This window comes from Equus asinus, chromosome 20 (assembly GCF_041296235.1).
Source record: "Equus asinus isolate D_3611 breed Donkey chromosome 20, EquAss-T2T_v2, whole genome shotgun sequence".
NCBI lineage: Eukaryota > Metazoa > Chordata > Mammalia > Perissodactyla > Equidae > Equus > Equus asinus.
The window spans coordinates 14,535,329-14,554,487 of record NC_091809.1 but is presented as its reverse complement, the minus strand read 5'-3'; the positions used below and the strand labels follow the sequence as shown (position 1 = coordinate 14,554,487).

The following is a 19,159-nucleotide window of genomic DNA, read 5'->3' as shown; positions in this document are numbered from 1 at the left end:
TGGGGCAATTGAGGACCAGAGAGGACCGGGGCACACCCGGTGCCGCCCAGCCCAGAAGAACCAGCAACACGGCCTGGCCAGTGTTTGACCTTTATTAGGAGGCGGGTCAGGAGGAGGGCCCGGCCCGGGGCTCCTCATTCGTGACCCCAATCACAAGTTAAGGCTCCAAGCAGCAAGTGACAGGAGGGGCCCCTGCTGAAACGGCCGAGGCCTGGCGACCGACCCCAGACCAGCCCGGCTGGGTGGGCGTCCCATGGCCTAGGTGAGGCTGGTGTTGGAGCTGCTGGTGGCACTGCCCCGCTTCTGCAGGCAGCGCACAGAGCTCGGGACCTGCAGGCCTGTCGTCACCTGGAAGCTGCCACACCACACCTGGGGGACAGGGAGGGGAGCAGGCAGGCTCAGACGCAGAGCCCGGCACCCGGCGCCCCCCGCTCCTGTCAGCCGGGCCAGGGGCCGGGGTCTCACCGTGAAGGCGGGCAGCAGTGGCTGCGTGAACTTGGCCTTGAAAGTGTGCAGGAGCTGCTTGGTGCGCGCGTTGTAGAAGGACAGGAGGCCTGGGGTGGAGGGCAGAGCGACAGGGGGACCGGTTAAGAGCGGTCTGCGGTCGAGAGACGAGGGGGGGCTGGCAGACGCCAGCTGGGGCCCAGGCTCACCTTGGTGGAAGTCGCAGTGCACGCCCAGGCTGTCGGGCACGGGCGCGTCCAGCACCTTGGCCTTGTTGGCGTGCTTGGCCGTGAAGCTGACCTGCAGCCAGTTGTTGACGTGCAGACACCAGGACGCGGCGGTCTTGCCCAGCTGCTCGAAGCGGCCCAGGCTGCGATAGGCCACCCCTACGCCGAACGCCTTGCTGTCGGGCTCGTAGCGCACCTCCCAGTAATGCTCCCCGCCGTCGATCAGCGTGTCCCCTGGGGTGGGGGGGGAAGCGGGGGAGACCATGTGGAATCGGGTCCCACCTGCCCTTCCACCAAGGGACAGCCGCCCAGATACTCCCCAGACCACAGCTATTCCCTCCAGATACTCCTCGGCCCCCAGCTATTCCCGCCAGGCATTCCCCAGGCTTCATTAACTCCCTCTAGACACTCACTAAGTCCAGGTGCTCTCCAATCCTCAGCTAGTCCTTTCAGGTTCTCTCCAAGCCCAAGCTACTCCTTTCAGATACTGCCAGGCCTTCGAAACTTCCTCCAGTTCCTCCCCATATTCAGCTACTCCTCACTTCTTCCCAGAGACCAGATAATCCCCAAACCCTTGCTGCTGCTCCTTGCTCCGACCCCAGGTATTCCCACAGGGCTCAAGTCCTACTAGAATCCAGGGCTCTGGGACTCCTTCCTGTTGCTGTCTGAGTGTAGATTCTATCCAGAGCCCCAGCTCCTGGTGGAGGCCAGGTTCTTGCAGATCTCAGCTCATCCCTGAGTCCACATCCTCCCCAGGCCCCAGATTCTTGCCACCTCAGCTACTCCCCGATCCCGCTATTCCTGAGCTCCAGCTTCTCTGCACACTCCCGCCCCAGCCAGATCGCAGCCCGTCTCCATCTAATATCTCAGCTCCTCCCCAGGAGGAGGGCTCACCCCGTGTCCATTCCTTCTCCAGTCCTGCTTCTCCCTGACCTCAGTTACTCCCCCCACCACAACTAGCCTAGGCTCCTCCCTTTCAAATCTCAGCCACTCTGCAGACACCCCCACACCCTCCCCTGGTTCTCTCCCAGACCCCAACTCTTGCCAGTCCCAGATGCTTTCCAGAAAGTCCGGATCCTCCATAGATTCTTACCTGCTCCTCAGCCCATAGCTTATCCCCAGAACGCAGCTGCTCCCTAAGCCCACCTCCACCCCGATTACTGACCACACTGACTCTTTCCCACCTCAGCCTCTTTTTCAAGCTCTTTTCTGGAGAGTAGCAGTTCCCCTAAACTCCAGTTCTGCCAGGGACTCCAGCTTCTCCTTCACAGGATCTAGTCCCTCCTGCCGTGCTATCCGCTCCTCCAATCCTAGCCATTCTCTCACCTTCTCCGACACCCGCTACTCTCCTTGGCTCCTCCACACGCCCTAAGCCATTTCCCCGAACCCCTGTCTTGCTTCAGCTCCTCCACAAACCCAGCTGCTCCACAGGCAATCGTCCTTCCCAGCTACTTCCCAAATCACAGCTACTCCCCAAGTCCCAGCTACTTCTCAGACCCCAGCTACTCCCCAGACCAGAGCATCCACACGCTCTGGTGCCCCCCAGTAATCCTTCATCCCCCAATCTTCCCATTCCCCCAGCACCACATGTTACTGGGACCATTCCCAGAGAAGTTTTGTGGATGGCTGCCTCGGTTTCCCCAAGGAGTTCTCTCTCACACACCCCCATCAGGGCCCTGCCCAGAGTTCCCCTCTCTCCTCCCATCTTCCCCGCTCCTTACCCAGCACCGTGTAGGACTCAGCTGTGAAGCGATCCCGTCCCCCGCGACCTGAGGGCATCCTCTTGGGGGATGGAGTACCTCTGTGGGTGGTAGGGAGGGATGTCCAGTTCAGCTCTCACCTCCCCATGGGAGGTCTTTCCTGGTCCACCCCAGCCACAATGGACTTGTCATCAGTCCTTGACAGTATTCAGTTCTTTTCATACACTGGGTCTCTCATGTCAGAACATGCCTGTGCCCTTCCTCATCTGGAACTCCTATTCAACCGTCAAAACCCAGTTCAAAGTCTCCTCTCGCTTCATTCACTCTTTGGGCTCCCCCCAGCTCCATGTCCTTCCCTCCACCCCAGCCTTGACCACGCTGGGCTCCATGGGAGGGGACAGGCTACCTGGCCGGCGAGTTGACGGGAGACGCCGTCCGCCCCTTGCCATCTTTCTCACGAGTCTTGATATCCTGCACCTTCCCGCCCATGGCGTCCCACTCGACGGCGAGATCCTCCACCCGCAGGTTCTGGTGGGATGTGGACGCATCCAGGCGGAACATGAAGGCTGGGGCCGGGCAGACGTGGGAGTCACAGAGATGGGGAAACCCAGAGAGACACGGAGAGAGACCGAGAGAGACAGACAGTGACCAAGACAGACCAGGACAGGGACAGGGAACAGAAAGAGACCAAGACTAAGACAGAGAGAAAGAGACAGACACACATAAAGACAACAGGCAGAAAGACGGAGAGAGACAAGATGGGGGAGGGTGGAGGGGGAGGAACATGGAGCCGGAGGAATGAAGCCAAGGGCTCGTTGCCTAAAGGTCTCCCAGGTCTGGAGCCATTTTCAAGTCACTTGTGCTGCCCTGTGCTTCCGTTGGGGATTAACCCCAGGAAAAGGGCTGGGCTACAGCATGACGGCGTTAAGCTAGGCTGCAGAAGGACTTCCTATCAGGGCAGGCAAAGGGGTCACTGGGGGAGGGGAGAGAATCTGTCTTCACTGCTGATATCCCATCCCCAACTCGCTAGAGCACTTTTTGGGAAGAGAGAGAGAATGTATGTGTATGTGTGTCAAAACCATCCAGGTATAATGGGATCAACTGCAAAAGCAAAGGACGAAAGCAGGTTTCTACCAGACACTCAGGCTGAGGCATCTACTGTGGACTGAGCTCTGAGCTTCCCGGCAGCCAGGGCAAAAAGGGGCACTGAACCCTGATTAGAAGACTCTTATGACACACCAATCCCTGGGGCCCCGGGAGGGAGAGGCTGTGGAGTCACAGGCAGGGTAGGGGTGCGAGCCAGTCACCTGGTGTCTCCAGGGTCACCGGCTCGGAGAACTCGCCTGCAACTGCCTTATTACAGGCCTTCACCCGGAAATTCATGTATTTCATGTCAAACTTGAGACCTAGAAGGCAACAGAGGATCTCAGCACTGTGTACACTTTGAGCAATAGGTTAGAGGCCCCCGTGTCCCACGGTAATCCCACCGCCCCTCATTCTAAGAAGCACCTTGCAAACGACATCTTACCCATGGGAAACCATCCTTGCCCTCATTCACGTGTTGGAGTATGGATAACTTGGCTCCGCCCCCAAGACAACTGGCCAATCAGAATGCTTTATGACTCAGTCACAGCAATTGGTTCGGGGATAGGCACATGACCCGAACTGGCCAATCAAAATCTGCCCTGGGACTTTGGCTGGTATTCTAACTTTCCTCTGGGCTGGCCAGCCAGGAGGCAGCCGCTCCCGGGAAAATGTGCCAGCGCGTTTGCAAATCTTGAGAATGCAGACCCCAGAGCCACTGAGGGCGGGAACAGAGGTGACGAGTCATTGGCTGGAACCCCTGGATCTAGCCACGCCGGGTTAAAGATTTTCCCTCCTACTAGGATATATCCTGCCCTCCCTTTCTGTCCTTTTTTTTTTTATTCATTTCTTCTAATCTTAAAAAATAAAAAGCAGCGATCAAGCTGTCTTCCCCCTCGAGCGAAACCTCTTTGGAGATCTGTCCACACGCTCTCTCTGCCGCCTCACCCCTCTCCCTCCTCTGGGGTTGAAGTCCCCACCTTGCACTTCCTGGCTGCCCGCTCCCTCCCGCCTAGAACATTCTCTTTCCTTGGCGGCCACAGCACTGCCCTCTCCTGGCCGTTCCCTCTAGTGGCTCCCTTTTGGTCTCCTCTGCAGGTCCTCCCTCCCTGACACCCTTAAATGTCGGGGTGGCTCAGTCCACGACTCCCTCACATTGCTCACTGTCCCGTTCTCACCCATCAGGCACCATCCGTGCATCCACGGCACCCACAGCCCAGCCTCTACCCAGACCACAGGTCCAGTTGCTTCCTGAGTGTTCCCCGTCGGATGCCCATTCTCTGGGCATCCCAAACAGCCCTTGGCAGACCCTGCTCTAAAGCCTCCCATGGCTCCCCTTGTCCCCAGGAGGAAGTTTCAGTTCCTTCTCTCTCCCCTCCCTATAGATGTTCTCTCTGCAAACATAACTAGTTCCAGACATGAGGCTCAGTGCTCTGGCCTCTGAGCCCTTGATCAGGCTGTTCCTCTGCCTGGAAGGCTGGCGGTGCCCATCGAGACGGCCTCACGCTTCTTTGCAGCCCCTTCGCTGAGGCCAGCAGTTTGCTCCGTGGCGCCGCCTACCGTCCCAGAGCTAAGACGCCCCCTCAGAAGGCACGGATTCACAAACATGGAACCCCTCGGACGTCCACGGCCTGGACTTACTCACTGTGTGCCTCAGTTTCCTATCCTGCCATCTGGCCATCATACTCCCCACACTGAGCCGGGTTCACATCAGACTGAGATGAGTGGAGGAACGGAAGTCATGAACAATGAACCCACACCTGCCCATCTTTCCAAAGTATCAACGAGAGAGCGAGTGGATTGCAATTAACCACACGGGACCTCTGGCTGGATTCAACTTCCGGCTCCGAGGAGGTCACCGCCCAGGAAGTTTTTAAAAGGCGAGAGGGTGTGGCTTTAAAGGGGATGCAACGGGCAGCCGGTGACAGAGCAGATCTACGCCTTGGTTGTGCGGGTGGTGACATGGTTTACACACGGGATAAAATGGTGAATGAGATCACACGCGCACACACATAGGAGTGGATGTAGAACTGGTGAAATGTGCGTGAATGCTGCAGAGTGTACCCACGCGTGTGTCCTGGTTTCGATAGTGAACTATGGTTATGTAAGCTGCCCCTATTCGAGAAAGCTGGGTATATCCACACCCTGGAATATTATGCAGCCGTGAAAAGGAAGGAGAGCCTGACACCTGCTCCCACGTGGACGGACCTGAGGACGTGATGCTCAGGGACGTGAGCCAGACACAGAGGGACACACACTGTGTGGTCCACTCACAGGAGGTCCCCAGAGGAGCCACATCCACAGAGACAGAAAGTGGATGGGGGGCCAGGGGCTGGGGGAGGGGTGGGAGTCAGTGTTTCCTGGGGACAGAGCTGCAGTTTGGGGAGATGGAAAGTTCTGGAGACGGATGGAGGGGATGGTTGCACAGCAACGTGAATGTGCTTCATGCCGCTGAGCTGTGCGCTTAAAAATGGTTTCAATGGTCAATTTTATGTCATGCATATTTTACTATAATAAAAAGATGGGGGGGGAAACGGGGTGTGTTTCTTTTAATTCCCACGCCAAGGATGAACCAATAGCTTCCCAGGCCCTCTTGCAGGCTAGACTGGTGGCTTTCCGTTCCTGCAATTAGCATGCTCATTATTAACCATGTATGCTAATTACAGATGAGGAAGAGGCTGATTACAGCCAAGAGCCACAGTGGTAGTTATCTTGTCAGCAGGCTCTCCCACCCCCTGAGGGTTTCCCCTGGCTCAGGACGGCTCTGTAAGCTCAGGAGGGACCCCCGATTTTTCCCTCCTTCAGAGGCTCCCCTGCCAGCTGCGTGGATTCCCCCTGGCTTTCCGCTTCCTTATGACTGTCAAGGAAATCCCAAATACTTGGAGGGTGGCCCGGAGCGCCAGCTTCACGAGGGAGAGGATTTCTCTGCTTTGCTCATTCAAAGACAGCACCTCGTATACTGTAGGCGCTCAATAAACTAGAATGAATAAATGAAGGCTGGGGGGATGGCAGAGACAGGACACGGATGGAGGGTGCCTTCTCTCCCGGTGCCTGACTTCTCTCATCTCCAAGTGGGTAATGGTTAGGACGTAGCATGCCCTCAATGAACGGCGCAGTGGCTGTCATCAATATCGTTTTCATTATGATTACTTTCTGCCATTCCTCATCAGCCCAGCCAGGCTGTGCTCACACCCCGTGAGCTTTGGGGTCTGTCCCGGGCCTCCGGGGGGCCGCTGGGGAAACGGGAGCCTGGAAGGGCTGAGCGGCACTGACCGGTCAGGGTGCACTCCGTCTGCCGGATGCCCTCGATCACCATCCAGGGCTGCTCCTCCTTCAGGCGGGGTGGGCCCTCGAAGTTGGTCCGCCGGTACTCCAGCACGTAGTGGTCAATCTTGCTGTCCTCGTCCGGCATGCGCCACACCAGGGTCACGCAGTTATCCGCCACTAAGGACTCGGCCAGGTCGATCACGGGGGTGCTGGGCACTGCCCGGCACAGAGCGGAGAGCGGGGTCAGAGTCCTGCACCCGCAGAGGTGGGGACCTCCCTGGGGCCCCGCCCGCAGGAGAGACCTACTTGTGGGAGGTGCCCCTTCAGGTTTTGGTGCCTGGGGGGTGGGGGGTGGAGCTTCCCAGGGTTCCACCAAGGGGTTGGGGATGGGAAGAGCTTTCTCAGGGTTCAACCAACATAAGGGTGGGCCTTTTCAGGATTCTACCATTTAGAGGTGGCACACTCTCAGAATTCTCTACCCATTGGGGCATGGCCTTCATGGGACTCCATCTCTGGTGGGTGGGGCCTTTTGGGGCTCTGGAACAAGGGGTGTGGCTTCCTCAGGGCTCCACCCATGGGTGTGGTTTTCTCATGACTCCACCCACAGGGTGGGTGGGGACATTCGTGTGACTCCACCCCCCACAGGTGTGGCTTCCTCAGGGCTCCACCCAAGAGTGGAGCTTCCTTGTGGCTCCACCCACATGGGCGGGGCATCCTCACGACTCCACCCCCACAGGGGTGGGACTTGCTTGTGGCTCCACCCACATGGGGTGGGGCATTCTCACGACTCTACCCACGTGGGTGGGGCTTAACCATGGCTCCACTCCCAAAAGCAGGGTATTCTCAGGTCTCCACCCCAGGGGCGGAGCATTCTGGGGTTTCTATGCCTGGCTGTCAGCCTCACTCCAGGCCGTGTCTCGGGCCCTCCTAGACTCCCCGGCTGGTTCCCTGAAACCCTGGCCCTCCAGCGAGTTCCCCCCTCACCAGGCAGGAACTTGAGTGCCTGCAGCATCCGCCGCTCCTGTGCAAAGTCCACCATGAGGTGACTCATGTTGTCGCTGACCTTGGCTTTCAATGACAGCCGGAAGGCGGGGGCCATGGTCACACTGCAGCGAAGGAGGTGGAGGCAGCCTGCTGGCAGGCGTCTCGGGGGGACCCAGGCCTGGTCCTCCAAGCTGTGTGGAGGGGACCCCCTCCCCCTTGTTCCGGGCCAAGGGACCCTCACCTGGGTGTCCCCACCTTCACACCAGGGGCGGGGCACTGGGGTGGGGGCCAGATCCCAGCATCTTACCCATCTTTGATTTGCTTGGCAGCCTAGAAAGAGGGACAGAAAAAAATCCAGAGTTTTCTCAACGGAACCAGAAAGCCATTATACAGACAGGGAAACTGAGGCTGGGCGTGGCAGCCGTCTGCCAGAGTCCCCGGGCACTGGGGCAGAAACCCTGCTGTTTCTTAGCGGTGCCCTGAAGGGACAGGCAGGCAAAGACAGGCCCCCGTCCCACCCCACCTCCTGCCCAGTGCCCAGTACACACGGTAGACCGATTTAGCAAATAAAAATACAGCCATGCATCGTTTAATGATGGGGACCCATTCTGGGAAATGCGTCGTCAGGCAACTCGTCGTTGTGCGAACATCATAGAGTGTGCTTGCACAAACCTAGATGGTACAGCCTCCTACACACCTAGGCTCCACGGTACTCATCTTAGGGGACCCCGTGGTCTATGCAGCCCGTCGTTGACCGACACGTCGTTACGCGGTGCATGACTGTGCAGGACACCCCGTTAAATTCGTGTTTCAGATAAACAATGAATGATTTTTTTTTACTATAAGTGTGTCCCATGCAACCTCTGGGATACACTTATACTAACTATGGCATGGGCTAGACTTATCCTCCAACAGTACTCGTGGTTGACATGAGAGGCAAGCTTCACTGGGCGGCCCGTATTTTCTCTGGCCGCCAAGGCGCCCACCTGCGGGAAGTCCTTGCTGTCGGCGGCCTGCAGGGTCTGGTTGGCTGTCTCCAGAAGCTCCTCGGAGCTCTCCAGGGCCCGCGTGCAGGCAGCCAGCTGGTTCTGCGGGTGACATGGCACTGAGGGAAGGCCACCTCATCCCGCAGCCCCAATCCCTCTCAGGGCTCTGGGCCACCTTTGGGATTCAGGGGACCACGCCCTTCTCGAACTCCAGTGGGGACAGGAAGGATGGGGGGGGCGGCACCTTGCTCCTGGCAGCACCTCAGAATCACTCGGGCATCCCTTCCTTAAAAAGCCACGTGCCCAGGCCACACCTGAGCCCCCAGGCTGCACATTCCCCCGGGAGGGGCACCTGGGAGGTTAGGAAGCTGCCCAGGAGGTTGTGGTGCAGCCTGTGGGACCCCAGCTTGGAGTCTGAGACCCCATGGGAGCCATGGGAGGTGTCTGAGCGGGAGTGATACTGTCAGATCTGGGGGACCTATGAAAGGGCTGGGAAATCGGAGATGCTGGGTGAGGACCGGAGGGGAGGAGGAGCGGCCAGATGTGGGGGCGGGGCCGTGGGGACGGAGAGGAGGAGGAGGTGGATGCGAGAGGGGATTAAGAGGGAGAACAGGTGGGTGGGGGTTGATGCACCATGGCCGGGGAGGGGCCAGGGAAGCGGAGGCCAGGCCTACACCGTGGAGGCGTCTGGCTCCGGACACTGGAGACACTTGGGGGCATCTCCGAAAAAGGGAGGGAGGAGGAGGAGGTCTGGAGGAAGATGCCGAGGCCAGCTGGGCTCCGTGGAGTCTGAGGGGCGCCGTGGGGGGCGGCATCTGGGCGACTCCCCCGCATGCACACCTGCAGCTCATAGGTGCGGCTGGCGCGGTCCTGCTTTATCTTCATGAGCATGCCTTCCTTCAGCTCCTCCAGGACAGAGAAGAGGGACAGGAACTCCGCCTCCAGGTCCTCCTGCACCTTGGCCGAGTTTCCCTTGGAGGGACATGGCGGGGTTGGAGCGGCCAGCATCGGCCAAAGCCCGTGCTCAGATGGGGAAACTGAGGCCCGGACATGGCAGCCAGGCCCAGAGTCCCACGGGCAGCAGCAGCAACAGGCCGACGTCTATGTCTGCCCCTCCCTCCCCCCCTCCCTTCCACCCACCTGCCCCAGACGCCCCCCGGCTCCCTCCTGGGCGGGGGTGGGGGGGCCTTGCTCACCTCCACATTCAGGAGCATCTGCTTAAGGGAGTAGATGAAGCTCTGAATCTCCTCGTTCTTTACGGCCAGCGTCGTGATGATCTTCCGAAGAGCCTCCTGCCCCCATGGGAAGCACACACATGTGCACACACGCACATGCACGGCCGGTCAGCCCCTCCGCCCGGCCCAGCTCCCCCACCTGGGGCTCCCCGCCATGCCCTCCACGGATCCACAGGAGATGTGGGCCCACCGTGCCAATGGGCTTGGGCATCTGCCACGAGGCAGGCCCTGGGCCAAGCTCCGCCCCGCGTCCCCTCGCCTAGCAGGTGGGCACCACGAGCACCCCCATTATACAGGGGAGCAAACTGAGGCTCCTAGAGAGGGACAGACCCTGGGCCTGCACACAAAGCCTCCAACCAGGTAGCTATATCCCGAGGTGGGGGCTAGATCGAGGTGAGGGGCTAGCCTGGGGAAAGATGAAAATGGTGCCTGCAGAAAATGGGCTAACCTGGGGAAGGGGACCTCTGGGAAGAGGCATTAGCAAGGAGAAGGGAGGAACTCGAGGAAACGGAGTGCTGAAGAGCCCAGGTAGGGGGAGCGGGAAGGGTGGGCTGGGGAAGGGGATGCTGGGAGGGAGGGAGGCGGCAGGGGAGGATCCTGCTGGCGCCTGTAACTCTGACCCAGGCCTCACACAGGTCCCTTTTCCCGGGGCGCAGGATCTGCGGGGTCACCTGTGCTGAGCTGGCGGGGCGTCCTCCGGGGCTCGGCGGGGACCAGGACACCTGGTCCGCAGTCCGGATACGAGGGGTGGGGGATGGGGTCAGGTCTGGGTCCGGGTTACTGGGCGCGGGTGAGGGGCATGGAGGGGGTGCGCCTGGAGCCAGGCCAAGAGGATGAGGGGTCCGGGGGAAGGTGGGGGGCTGCGTCCCGAATGGGGGGCTAGACCCGGGCGGGGTTGCGGCGGGGGTGGGGCCTCGGCTGCAGAGCCGCGGGGGTGGGGGGGGGCGGGGAGGGCGCTGCGGCATCACCTGGTCCCCTCCCCTTGTCCACCCCCGCCGCGGGCCCCGCCCCGGTCCTACCCTCTGGTCCTCCATGGCTGCAGCCCAGGTCGTCCCCGGCCCGGCCCGCGGGCCCCACTCGCTCTTCTAGTCCCCAAGCTGCCTTTGCCGCGGCCGGGAGCCAATGGCCCGCCGAGCCCACGCCGCCGCCGCCGCGCCCCCCGTCTGCGCTCCATCACTGGCCTCAGTGCGCAGGCGCGTCCCCCGCGGCAGGCTGGGAAGTGTAGTCCCACGCTGGGGTCGCCGAGCGCGGGCACCCCCAGAGCCTGAGGCCCACCAGGGGACATTGGTCACGATGTCTGAGCTGGAGAGAGCCCGGAGCTGGGAGGCTGGAAGCCTGAGTTCGACCCCTGGCCCTGCCATGTGACCTGGAGCCCCTCCCTAGTCCTCCTGGTGCCTCAGCCTCCATCCCGGCTTGTTCACCCACTGGCTGCTCAAACTGGAATTCTACCCCCCGGCCCCGGACGTCTGGACCCTGACTGCTCACACGCTTGCGTTTACTGAAAAGCCAAGGCCTTCGCCCAAGCGGATGTACAGCCCCCAATGCCTTCTTTCCCCTGCAGCACACCTGAACTCCTACACATCCCACAAAACCCCAGGCTCTAACATCTCCTCCGGAAGTCTCCCTGCCAGCCCAGAATTCACAGGGCTGGAAATATCTGTGTCCAGCTCTGTCTTCCGGTCAGCCCGCGGCTGAATCTATCCAGGATCTCCAGCACTGCCCCTCGGCAGTGGGCAGGGGGAAGGGTGGAGCTTCGGAAAGTCCTGCAAAGTCTGAAGGAGGGGGAGGCTGGGAATCTGGGTGTGTCTGCTGGGGTGGTGCCTTCAGAGAGCCACCGCACGGGCCTCCCTGTGGTCGACAGGGATGATTCTGCGAAGGACACAGGCCTTCTTCCGTCTGGGTGAGAAAAGAGGTCACACTGTGGTTGGGGGTGAGCCATTGAGGCCGAGGGCTACTGCCGGCTGTGGGGTGATGGGTGCAGGGCTGGGAGCAAGTCCAGAGCCTGGGACTACCCTCAACTGGGCCCCCAAACTTCTCCCCAGGCCCTGGGGGCAGGGAGCCCCCCCCATACCTGTCGTGAGACCCGCAGCCAGCAGCAGAAATGCCTTCCTGTGGACTCAAAGGAAGCTGTTTGGGGCAACATCACTGTAGCTGGGGTTCCGCTGTTCAGTGCGCCCCCTGGCCTTCCTACGTGTCCCCCCAGCCCTGGCATGTTTATGTAGAGTCTTCCAGAAAGATTTCCACTCACTGGGACCCATTATGCCCATTCACACATTCATACTGCTTTTCGGATGAAAAACGACAAGGAGAACTCTGGGGAAACTGAGGCACAAGGTAGCAGGAAGAGGCACCCCGAGCAGCATTGGCCACCGGACGTCTGCTGTCTGGCTGGGGTGTCGCATCTGCTTCTGTGGCGGGGGGCGGAGACTGCGGCAGGAAGTCTGTCGAATGGCAAGGGGGGGGTGGCGGGGCGCCAGCCAGGAGAGGGGGCCTGGTGGGCCAGGAATGGGGCCCCTGCGCACGGCGCTGGTCCTTCTGGGGCCGCTCTGGGGTGAGTACGCGGGTGTCCCTCCCCTCTGCCCCCACCCCCTGCTGTCCATCCCCCAAGCTGCCCGCCCGCCTGCTCAGATCCCCTCTAAACTGTCATCTTTCCGCTCGGCCCACCGGGGCCCGTGTCTCTCCTGAGGGTTGAAGGCGTCCAGCCAGGGTCCTCAGAGGGGGCCCCTAGGAGAAAATTCAGACCGTGGCCTACAAACCAGTCTTAGGTGACCTGGCCCCGCTGGCTTCTCTCATCTCCACCCGCCTCTACATGCCCTCTCTCCCCCATGTCCGGCCTGCTGGCTCATCTTTCTTTTCTTTTATTCCCCAACACATCAAGCTTGATCCTGCCTCTGGGCCTTTGCACCTGCTGTTCCCTCTGCCCAGAACACTGTTCCCTGGCTCTAGTCTCTAGCATCAGCTGCAATTCTATCTCGATGCTGGGAACTGGGCACAAACTCACCCCTTCTAGCGGGGGCTGGTGTGTAACAGTCACCCAGATGTCTCACGGCCAAAAGCAAACTTTCTTTCCACTCCAGCCCTGCTCCTGCCTCAGTTTCCCGCATCTTGGCCCAAAGTCATGGCCGTTCGCACAGTCCCTCGGGCTAAAACCTTGGCAATGCGCCACCATCTCTCTCCCTCTCTCCCAATTCGGTGCTTCTTGTGGTTTTTCTAGGGGGCAACTTCGAGATCTGGTCAGACTCTGGCCCCCTCTCTCCTCGGTTGGGCGCCCGTTCCTGCTCTCCTGGGCCCTCTTGTCCCCACAGCCTCTGATCCCCCCACCTCGTAGTCTGTTCTCACCGCAGCAGTCAGGATGGTTTTTTTAAAACTTAAATCGGCCCCTGTTTCCTCCTGCCCTGCTGGTTTCCCATCACAGATTAAAAAGCAAACCGCCCCCTTTCCCCACCTCCATCCCCGCACCCCCAACCACACCCGACCCCTGTGGCCTGCTGACCAACCCCTGCTGACCTCTCTGGTCCCACCTCCTCCCTCTGTCCCCCTCACTCCCTCTGCTCCAGCCACACAGGCCTCCTCGCTGTTCCTTGCACACACCAGGCACAGTCCTGCCCCAGGGCCTTTGCATGGGCTGTTCGCTCTGCCTGGAACGCTCTTCCTCCATAGCTTCCTTCCTTCCCACAACTGGCTGCTTCTTAACAGTCAGAGTCCCGCTCAAACGTCGCCTCCTCCGAGAGGCCTTCCCTGACCACCCTCTGTGAGTAGATTCCCTCTCACCTCATCATTCCCCTCTATTGCCACTCCCCGTTCCTTTCCTCCATCACGATTCTCCGTTCACGACTTGCTGTGTGTCTCCCTCTCCCGAGCCTGTCGGCCCCCCGAAGGCAGGGATTTTTCTGTGTCTTGGTCACCTCTATGTCTGTGTCCACGGGGGCCTGGCACACAGGGAGCGACATTTGTGCGGCTGAGAGCTGGGCAGTCACAGGGTCCAGCTTGAAACCTCCCAAGTGCCGAGAGTTACATCCGTTTCGCAGATGGGGCCACTGATGTCAGCGAGGAGGTGTGACCTTGCACAGATGCCACACACAGCAAGCTTCCACACCTGCGGGCTCGCTGTGGGCGTCAGTCACACACACACACACGAGAGACACTCATTCACCTTTTTTGTCCCCAGCCCTGCGAGCAGCCACAGGCCTCGCCGTGCTTCAGGAGCCCCGCTTGCTGCAGGTGCGGCAGGACAGCGAGGTGACCTTGACCTGCCAGGTGGTGCAGGCCCAGACCTGGGAGCGACTCCGCGTGGAGTGGCTCAAGGATGACGCCAGCCTGTGCCAGTCATTCATCTCCAACAGCAGCCTCAGCCTGGGGGGCTGCGGGCCCTGGGGATGGCTCTCCTGGCGGCCGCCTGGCACTGTCACCCTGCGGCTGGCCAGTGTGAGCCTCAACGACAGCGGGCGCTACGTGTGCTGGGCGGCCACGGAGATCCCAGAGCTGGAGGAGGCTGAGGGCAGCGGAACGCAGCTCCTGGTGGACACAGGTACGGGGGCGAGTGGGAGGAGGCAGCCCCGGACTTGGGACTTCGAGGATCTTAAGACTGTCCCTTCTCAAGTTCCTAGAAGCAGAAACTCTAAATTCTTCACATCAGATTCTTGGGAATAGGAATCCTGCCAAGTCGAGATCAAATTCTAGAATCAAGAACCAAAGATGTGCTGGAACTTAGGATTCTAGACCAGGGCTCAGCCAACTTTCTCTGTAAAGGGCCACAGAGGAAGCATTTCCTGCTCTGTGGGCCACATGAGCTCCGCTGCGACGTAGCCAGAAAACCACCCTGGGCTGTGCATCTGGGAATGGGCGGGGTCACGTGCCAATAAAACTTTATTTAAAAAACACAAGCAGGGGGCCACATTGGGTCCACGGGCTGGAGTTTGCTGAGCCCTGTTCCAGAATATCACACTCATCCAGACTCTTGATATGTATAATTCTGGAGTTTGGGTTAAAAACGATTCCAGAATCTTTTGTTTTGAAAATGTGTTATGAAAGTGTATTCTACCTACAGAGAAACGCGCCTATCGTAAGTGGCCAGCTCCATGATGTCTTGGTCCTTTTGGGCTGTTATAACAAAAGATTGTAAACTGAGTGGCTTATACAACAGAAATTTTTCTCATCCTTCTGGAAGCTGGAAGTCCCAGGTCAGACACGGCGTGGTCACGTTCCAGGGAGGACCTTACTCCTGGTTCATAGACACATCTTCTCGCTGGGATGGAAGGGACAAGGGAGCTCTCTGGGGGCCTTTTTTTAAGATCACTAATCCCACTCACGAGGGCCCCACCCTCACAGCCTCATCACCTTCCTAAGGTCCCACCTCCTAACACGATCATATTGGGGCGTAGGAGTCACCATAGGAATTTGGGGGCACACAGGCAGACCGCAGCCATGGATTTTCACAAGCTGAGCACACCCACGTGCCACCACCCGGCTCGAGAAACACAGCCCCCTCCCAGTTACCATCCTCGTGTCCCCTCGTGGATACCAGCGCCCCCCACCGCCATCTTGCCTGCCACTGGCATCGATCTGTTTTTCCTGGCTTCATACTTTACTTAAATGGAATCATAGAGTATATTCTCTTTGTGTCTGACTTCTTCCACTCAGCGTGAGGTCTGGAAGATTCGCCCGTCTCCGTGCGTGAGGCAGAGATTCGTTCCTTTTTCCTTGCTGTAGACTATTCCATTGCATGCGCCACTGCCATCGATCAACCCAATTTCCTGTTGATGGGCGCTTGGGTATCTTCTGGGTTCAGGCTATCCTGAAGAAGGCTGCTAGAAGAATCTAGAACTTGTCCTTTGGTCAACATACGTACACATTTCTGTTGCACCTAAGACAATTCTGGAATCTTGAACCGTAAAATAGAATCTCGCAATTGTAGGATCCTGGGGACATGAAATCCTTGGCTCCTAGAATGACAGCCTTCACCCCCAGTGGGGAATATTGCTCCTAAGGAGGTAAAAATTGGTTCGGGGAGCAAAGAAAACCTTATTCTTTTTCTGTGTAAAGTACAGAAATGCAGATGGTACATAAACAGATCCACAGTGTATCTGGGGCATTAAAATTTCATAGGGTAACAAAAGAATATTTTTAAAATGTCTCCTTAGGGGGCTGATAATGAAAAAGGTTGAGAAACACTGAAATAAAGGAAAGGATGATTCTAGAATCTCAGAACTGCAGTATCTTAAATACTTTAAATAGATGGCCTCTTAGAATTTTACCATCTCAGAGTCAGAGCAGAGAATTCTGGAATCCAAAGTTGAAAGCCATTGATTCTCAAAGCCAGAAGGAACTTTCCAGATCAGCTGAGCAGCTGCCTTGTTGTACAGATGAGGACGCTGAAGCCCAGAGGGGGCCCAGGTGTGTCCAGGTTGCACCCAGCCAGGGATGCACTCGGTTTTCTCGAGAGCCCGGCTCACCCACTGCCCCAACTCTGCATGACACCCACTTATGGACCAAACCCTGCGCGGGGAGGGGGGCACCCCAGCCGACCCAGGTGGGGGTCTCCTGTTGTCTCGCTGCTTCCTGACTCCTCAGGGGCTCTCGGGGGGCAGGGAGCACCGCCCCCATGCCCAGCCCCGAAAGATGCCCATTCCTCCAGCTGGCAGAACCCGCCCGCCGCCTGCCTCCGGGGCGGTGTGTTTTGGCTGTTCTGCCCACCACCCACCCCTCTAGCGACAAGAGGGCCAATTACCAATTAGCTGAAGCGGGATGTGGAGGCGTCAGTCTGGGCAGCGTTGGCAGCTGCGACGGAGTGGGCGGGCCTGGGCCCAGCTCCACACAGCTGGCTTCCCCACCCCCACCCCGGGGCTGCTGGCAGCCCTGCCAACTTTAGATCCTGCAAGATGAAGGGGTCGGGGACTCTGGGCCTCATCTTGGTCCCAGCAGAAGGAGGCTTTGGCTGGAGTTCGGTCAGTTATACAGACCTGGAAGCACATCCCCGCTCTGCCATTCACTTGCTGTGTGAGCTTGGGCCAGTAACTGTAGTCCTCCGTGCCTGTTTCCTTAGCTATCAAAATACGGCTAATAATGCTTTCCTCGTTGGGTTACGTGAATTTAAAGTGTTTCTGTCTAACGAGTTTATCACAGGGTCTGGATTCTAGTAAGTCCTCAATAAACATAAGTGGTTATTATTATATCTGTGATGCTGATCATCCAGCAAGACTCGAATGTTCAGGCCAGAGTAAGGAGCGGGGAGCTGAGATGAGCAGTGCCTTTGTTCAAAGCAGTGCCTAGCTGTTGCCCAGGTGTGTGACGCCAGGCAGGTGACTCAGGCTCTCTGAGCCTCAGTTGCCTTGGATATGAAATGCGCGTGGCACAGAGTAGAGGCTCAAGAAACAAGGAGCCATGAGGATGATGGATCCCATGACTAGGATGATGGAACTCATGGTGGGGATGATGAGGCTCATGATGAGGATGCTGGAGCTCAAAATCAGGAATGATGGAGCTCATGATGAAGGTGATGGAGCTCGAAATAGGGATGATGGAGCTCATGACCAAGGTGATGGAGTTCACGATGAAGGTGATAGGGCTTATGGTGGGGATGACAGAGTTTGTGATGGGGATGGTGGAGCCTGTTATGGCGGTGATTGGGCTCATGACAAGGATGGTGGAGCTCATGATGAGGATGATGGAGCTCATGGTGTGGATGATGGAGGTCATGGTCAGGATAAAGGAGCTCTTGACCAGATGATGGTGCTCATGACCAGGGTGATGGTGTTCCTGATGAGGGTAATGGAGCTCATGATGAGGATGATGGAGTTCATGATGAAAAACCCCAGTTGGCAGTTATTCCACAATAATCCAGCAAGATAGGAATGGTTAGTGTCATTTTGCGGAAGAGGAAACACCCACCCGCCCGAACTCACACAGCATGGCGGGGGCAGGAACCCTGAGGTCCCACATGGGGTGGGGGGGCTCTGACCGTGAAGGGTGCAGGAGGCCGGGCTCGAAGGCGAGCACCCCCGAGACACACGTTTCTTCTCTGCAGATGACGGGCCACAGAAGCCGATCCCCAGCATCACAGGTGAGCCCCGCCCGCGCGGCCCTCCTCCAGCCCCGCCCCCGCCCCGCGCCCCGCCCCCGGTCACACCGCCCCCTCCCCGTCCCCCCAGGACGACACTTGGCGCTGCTGGTGGCGGGGAGCGCGGCCCTGGTCGTGGCCGCGATCGCGCTGGGCGCCTGGATCTGGGGCCGCCGCCGCTGCGGGCACAAGGACGCAGGTGAGCGCGCAGGTGGCCGCGCGGGGGGCAGGCGGTGCCCGCAGGTGCCGCCCTCCGCTGGCGGCCACGCCCCCGCGTGGCGGAGGCTGGAACTGCAGCCGGGGCGGCGTCCCCCCATCTGGCCGTCCCACCTGCCCCTTCTGGAAGGAGGGAGGGCGGGGCTGCGGGGCGGAGACCGGGACTAGATGGAGACGGTGGCCGCTGCGCGCACGGTTTCCGGACGCACAGACAAATTTCCCAGAGGTGGGCTGCGGAGCGCCAGGCCGTCCACAGTGTCCCCTCTTGGGCGGTGTCGTCCCTCCCTCCCCCCCCGCAGGGAATCAGCTGTACGGCAACGTCCTCTACCGGCCCCGGGGGGCCCCAAAGAGGACCGAGGCATCGCCGGCGGAGGGAAAGGTGCTGGACACCCCCAGGGAGGCCCGGAAGGCCCAGAGCGTCTATTCCGTCTCTTTCCCTCGGCCCCCCACCCCCCAGCGGCGTCTGGCCCCCAAATCTTGCCCCAGCCCCAGGCCCACTCATCTCGTCTCTACGGTCAGAGTCCCCCCTGACCTAGGTCCCTTTGGGCAACGAAGTCCAAGAGGGTTCCTTGAAGTGGGAAGAGGAACCGGAGCCCCCGGAGCCCCAGAGAGGACCCCAGTGGCCAGGTGAAGATGTGACTGATTCCAAGGGGGTCCGGGAGGCCAGCGGTCCGTGCTGAGACCCCCCCCCCCCGTCCTCATCTCTGTGACGCTGGACCTCTCCTTGCCCTAGAACACTCAATAAAGGCGCGCGAAGAAAGCAAAGCCAGATTTTGTGGCGATTTGGGGGTGCTACAGAGATTTGGGGGGCCATCTGGGGGTGCCAGAGCCCCCAGGGATGGCTGGAGAGGTCCACTGTGGCGAAGGGGCTCTGTGACGACTCGCCAGCGCCCCCCTCTGATCCTCGGAGGGACACGTCCGATTAGCAGAGAATGGATGGATGCCCGCAGCCTCCAAACAG

General features: G+C 59.3%; 2 protein-coding genes across 5 annotated transcripts; one reads left to right on the top strand and one right to left on the bottom strand.

The window, feature by feature from the left end:
• Positions 1–72: 72 nt before the first annotated feature.
• On the bottom strand, positions 73–11,110 carry FSD1 (fibronectin type III and SPRY domain containing 1). The gene is made up of 13 exons (XM_044752335.2): positions 10,946–11,110; positions 9,888–9,983; positions 9,532–9,663; positions 8,692–8,793; positions 8,013–8,035; positions 7,706–7,827; positions 6,728–6,937; positions 3,679–3,777; positions 2,778–2,937; positions 2,393–2,472; positions 654–905; positions 466–554; positions 73–369 (listed from the first exon to the last, which is right to left on the bottom strand). The coding sequence occupies exons 1-13, from the start codon at positions 10,958–10,960 to the stop codon at positions 259–261; spliced, it is 1,491 nt and encodes a 496-aa protein (XP_044608270.1). The 5' UTR covers positions 10,961–11,110; the 3' UTR covers positions 73–258.
• On the top strand, positions 9,963–18,966 carry TMIGD2 (transmembrane and immunoglobulin domain containing 2). Of its 4 annotated transcripts, none has more exons than XM_070491735.1 (5): positions 9,963–10,192; positions 14,095–14,454; positions 17,950–17,985; positions 18,074–18,181; positions 18,498–18,957. In XM_070491735.1, the coding sequence occupies exons 1-5, from the start codon at positions 9,964–9,966 to the stop codon at positions 18,827–18,829; spliced, it is 1,065 nt and encodes a 354-aa protein (XP_070347836.1). In that variant the 5' UTR covers position 9,963; the 3' UTR covers positions 18,830–18,957. The 4 variants fall into 4 exon arrangements, with proteins under 4 accessions (XP_070347836.1, XP_070347837.1, XP_070347839.1 ...); XM_070491736.1 differs by lacking the exon at positions 9,963–10,192 and adding an exon at positions 10,256–10,454; XM_070491738.1 differs by lacking the exon at positions 9,963–10,192 and adding an exon at positions 11,678–11,826.
• The last annotated feature ends 193 nt before the right edge of the window (positions 18,967–19,159 follow it).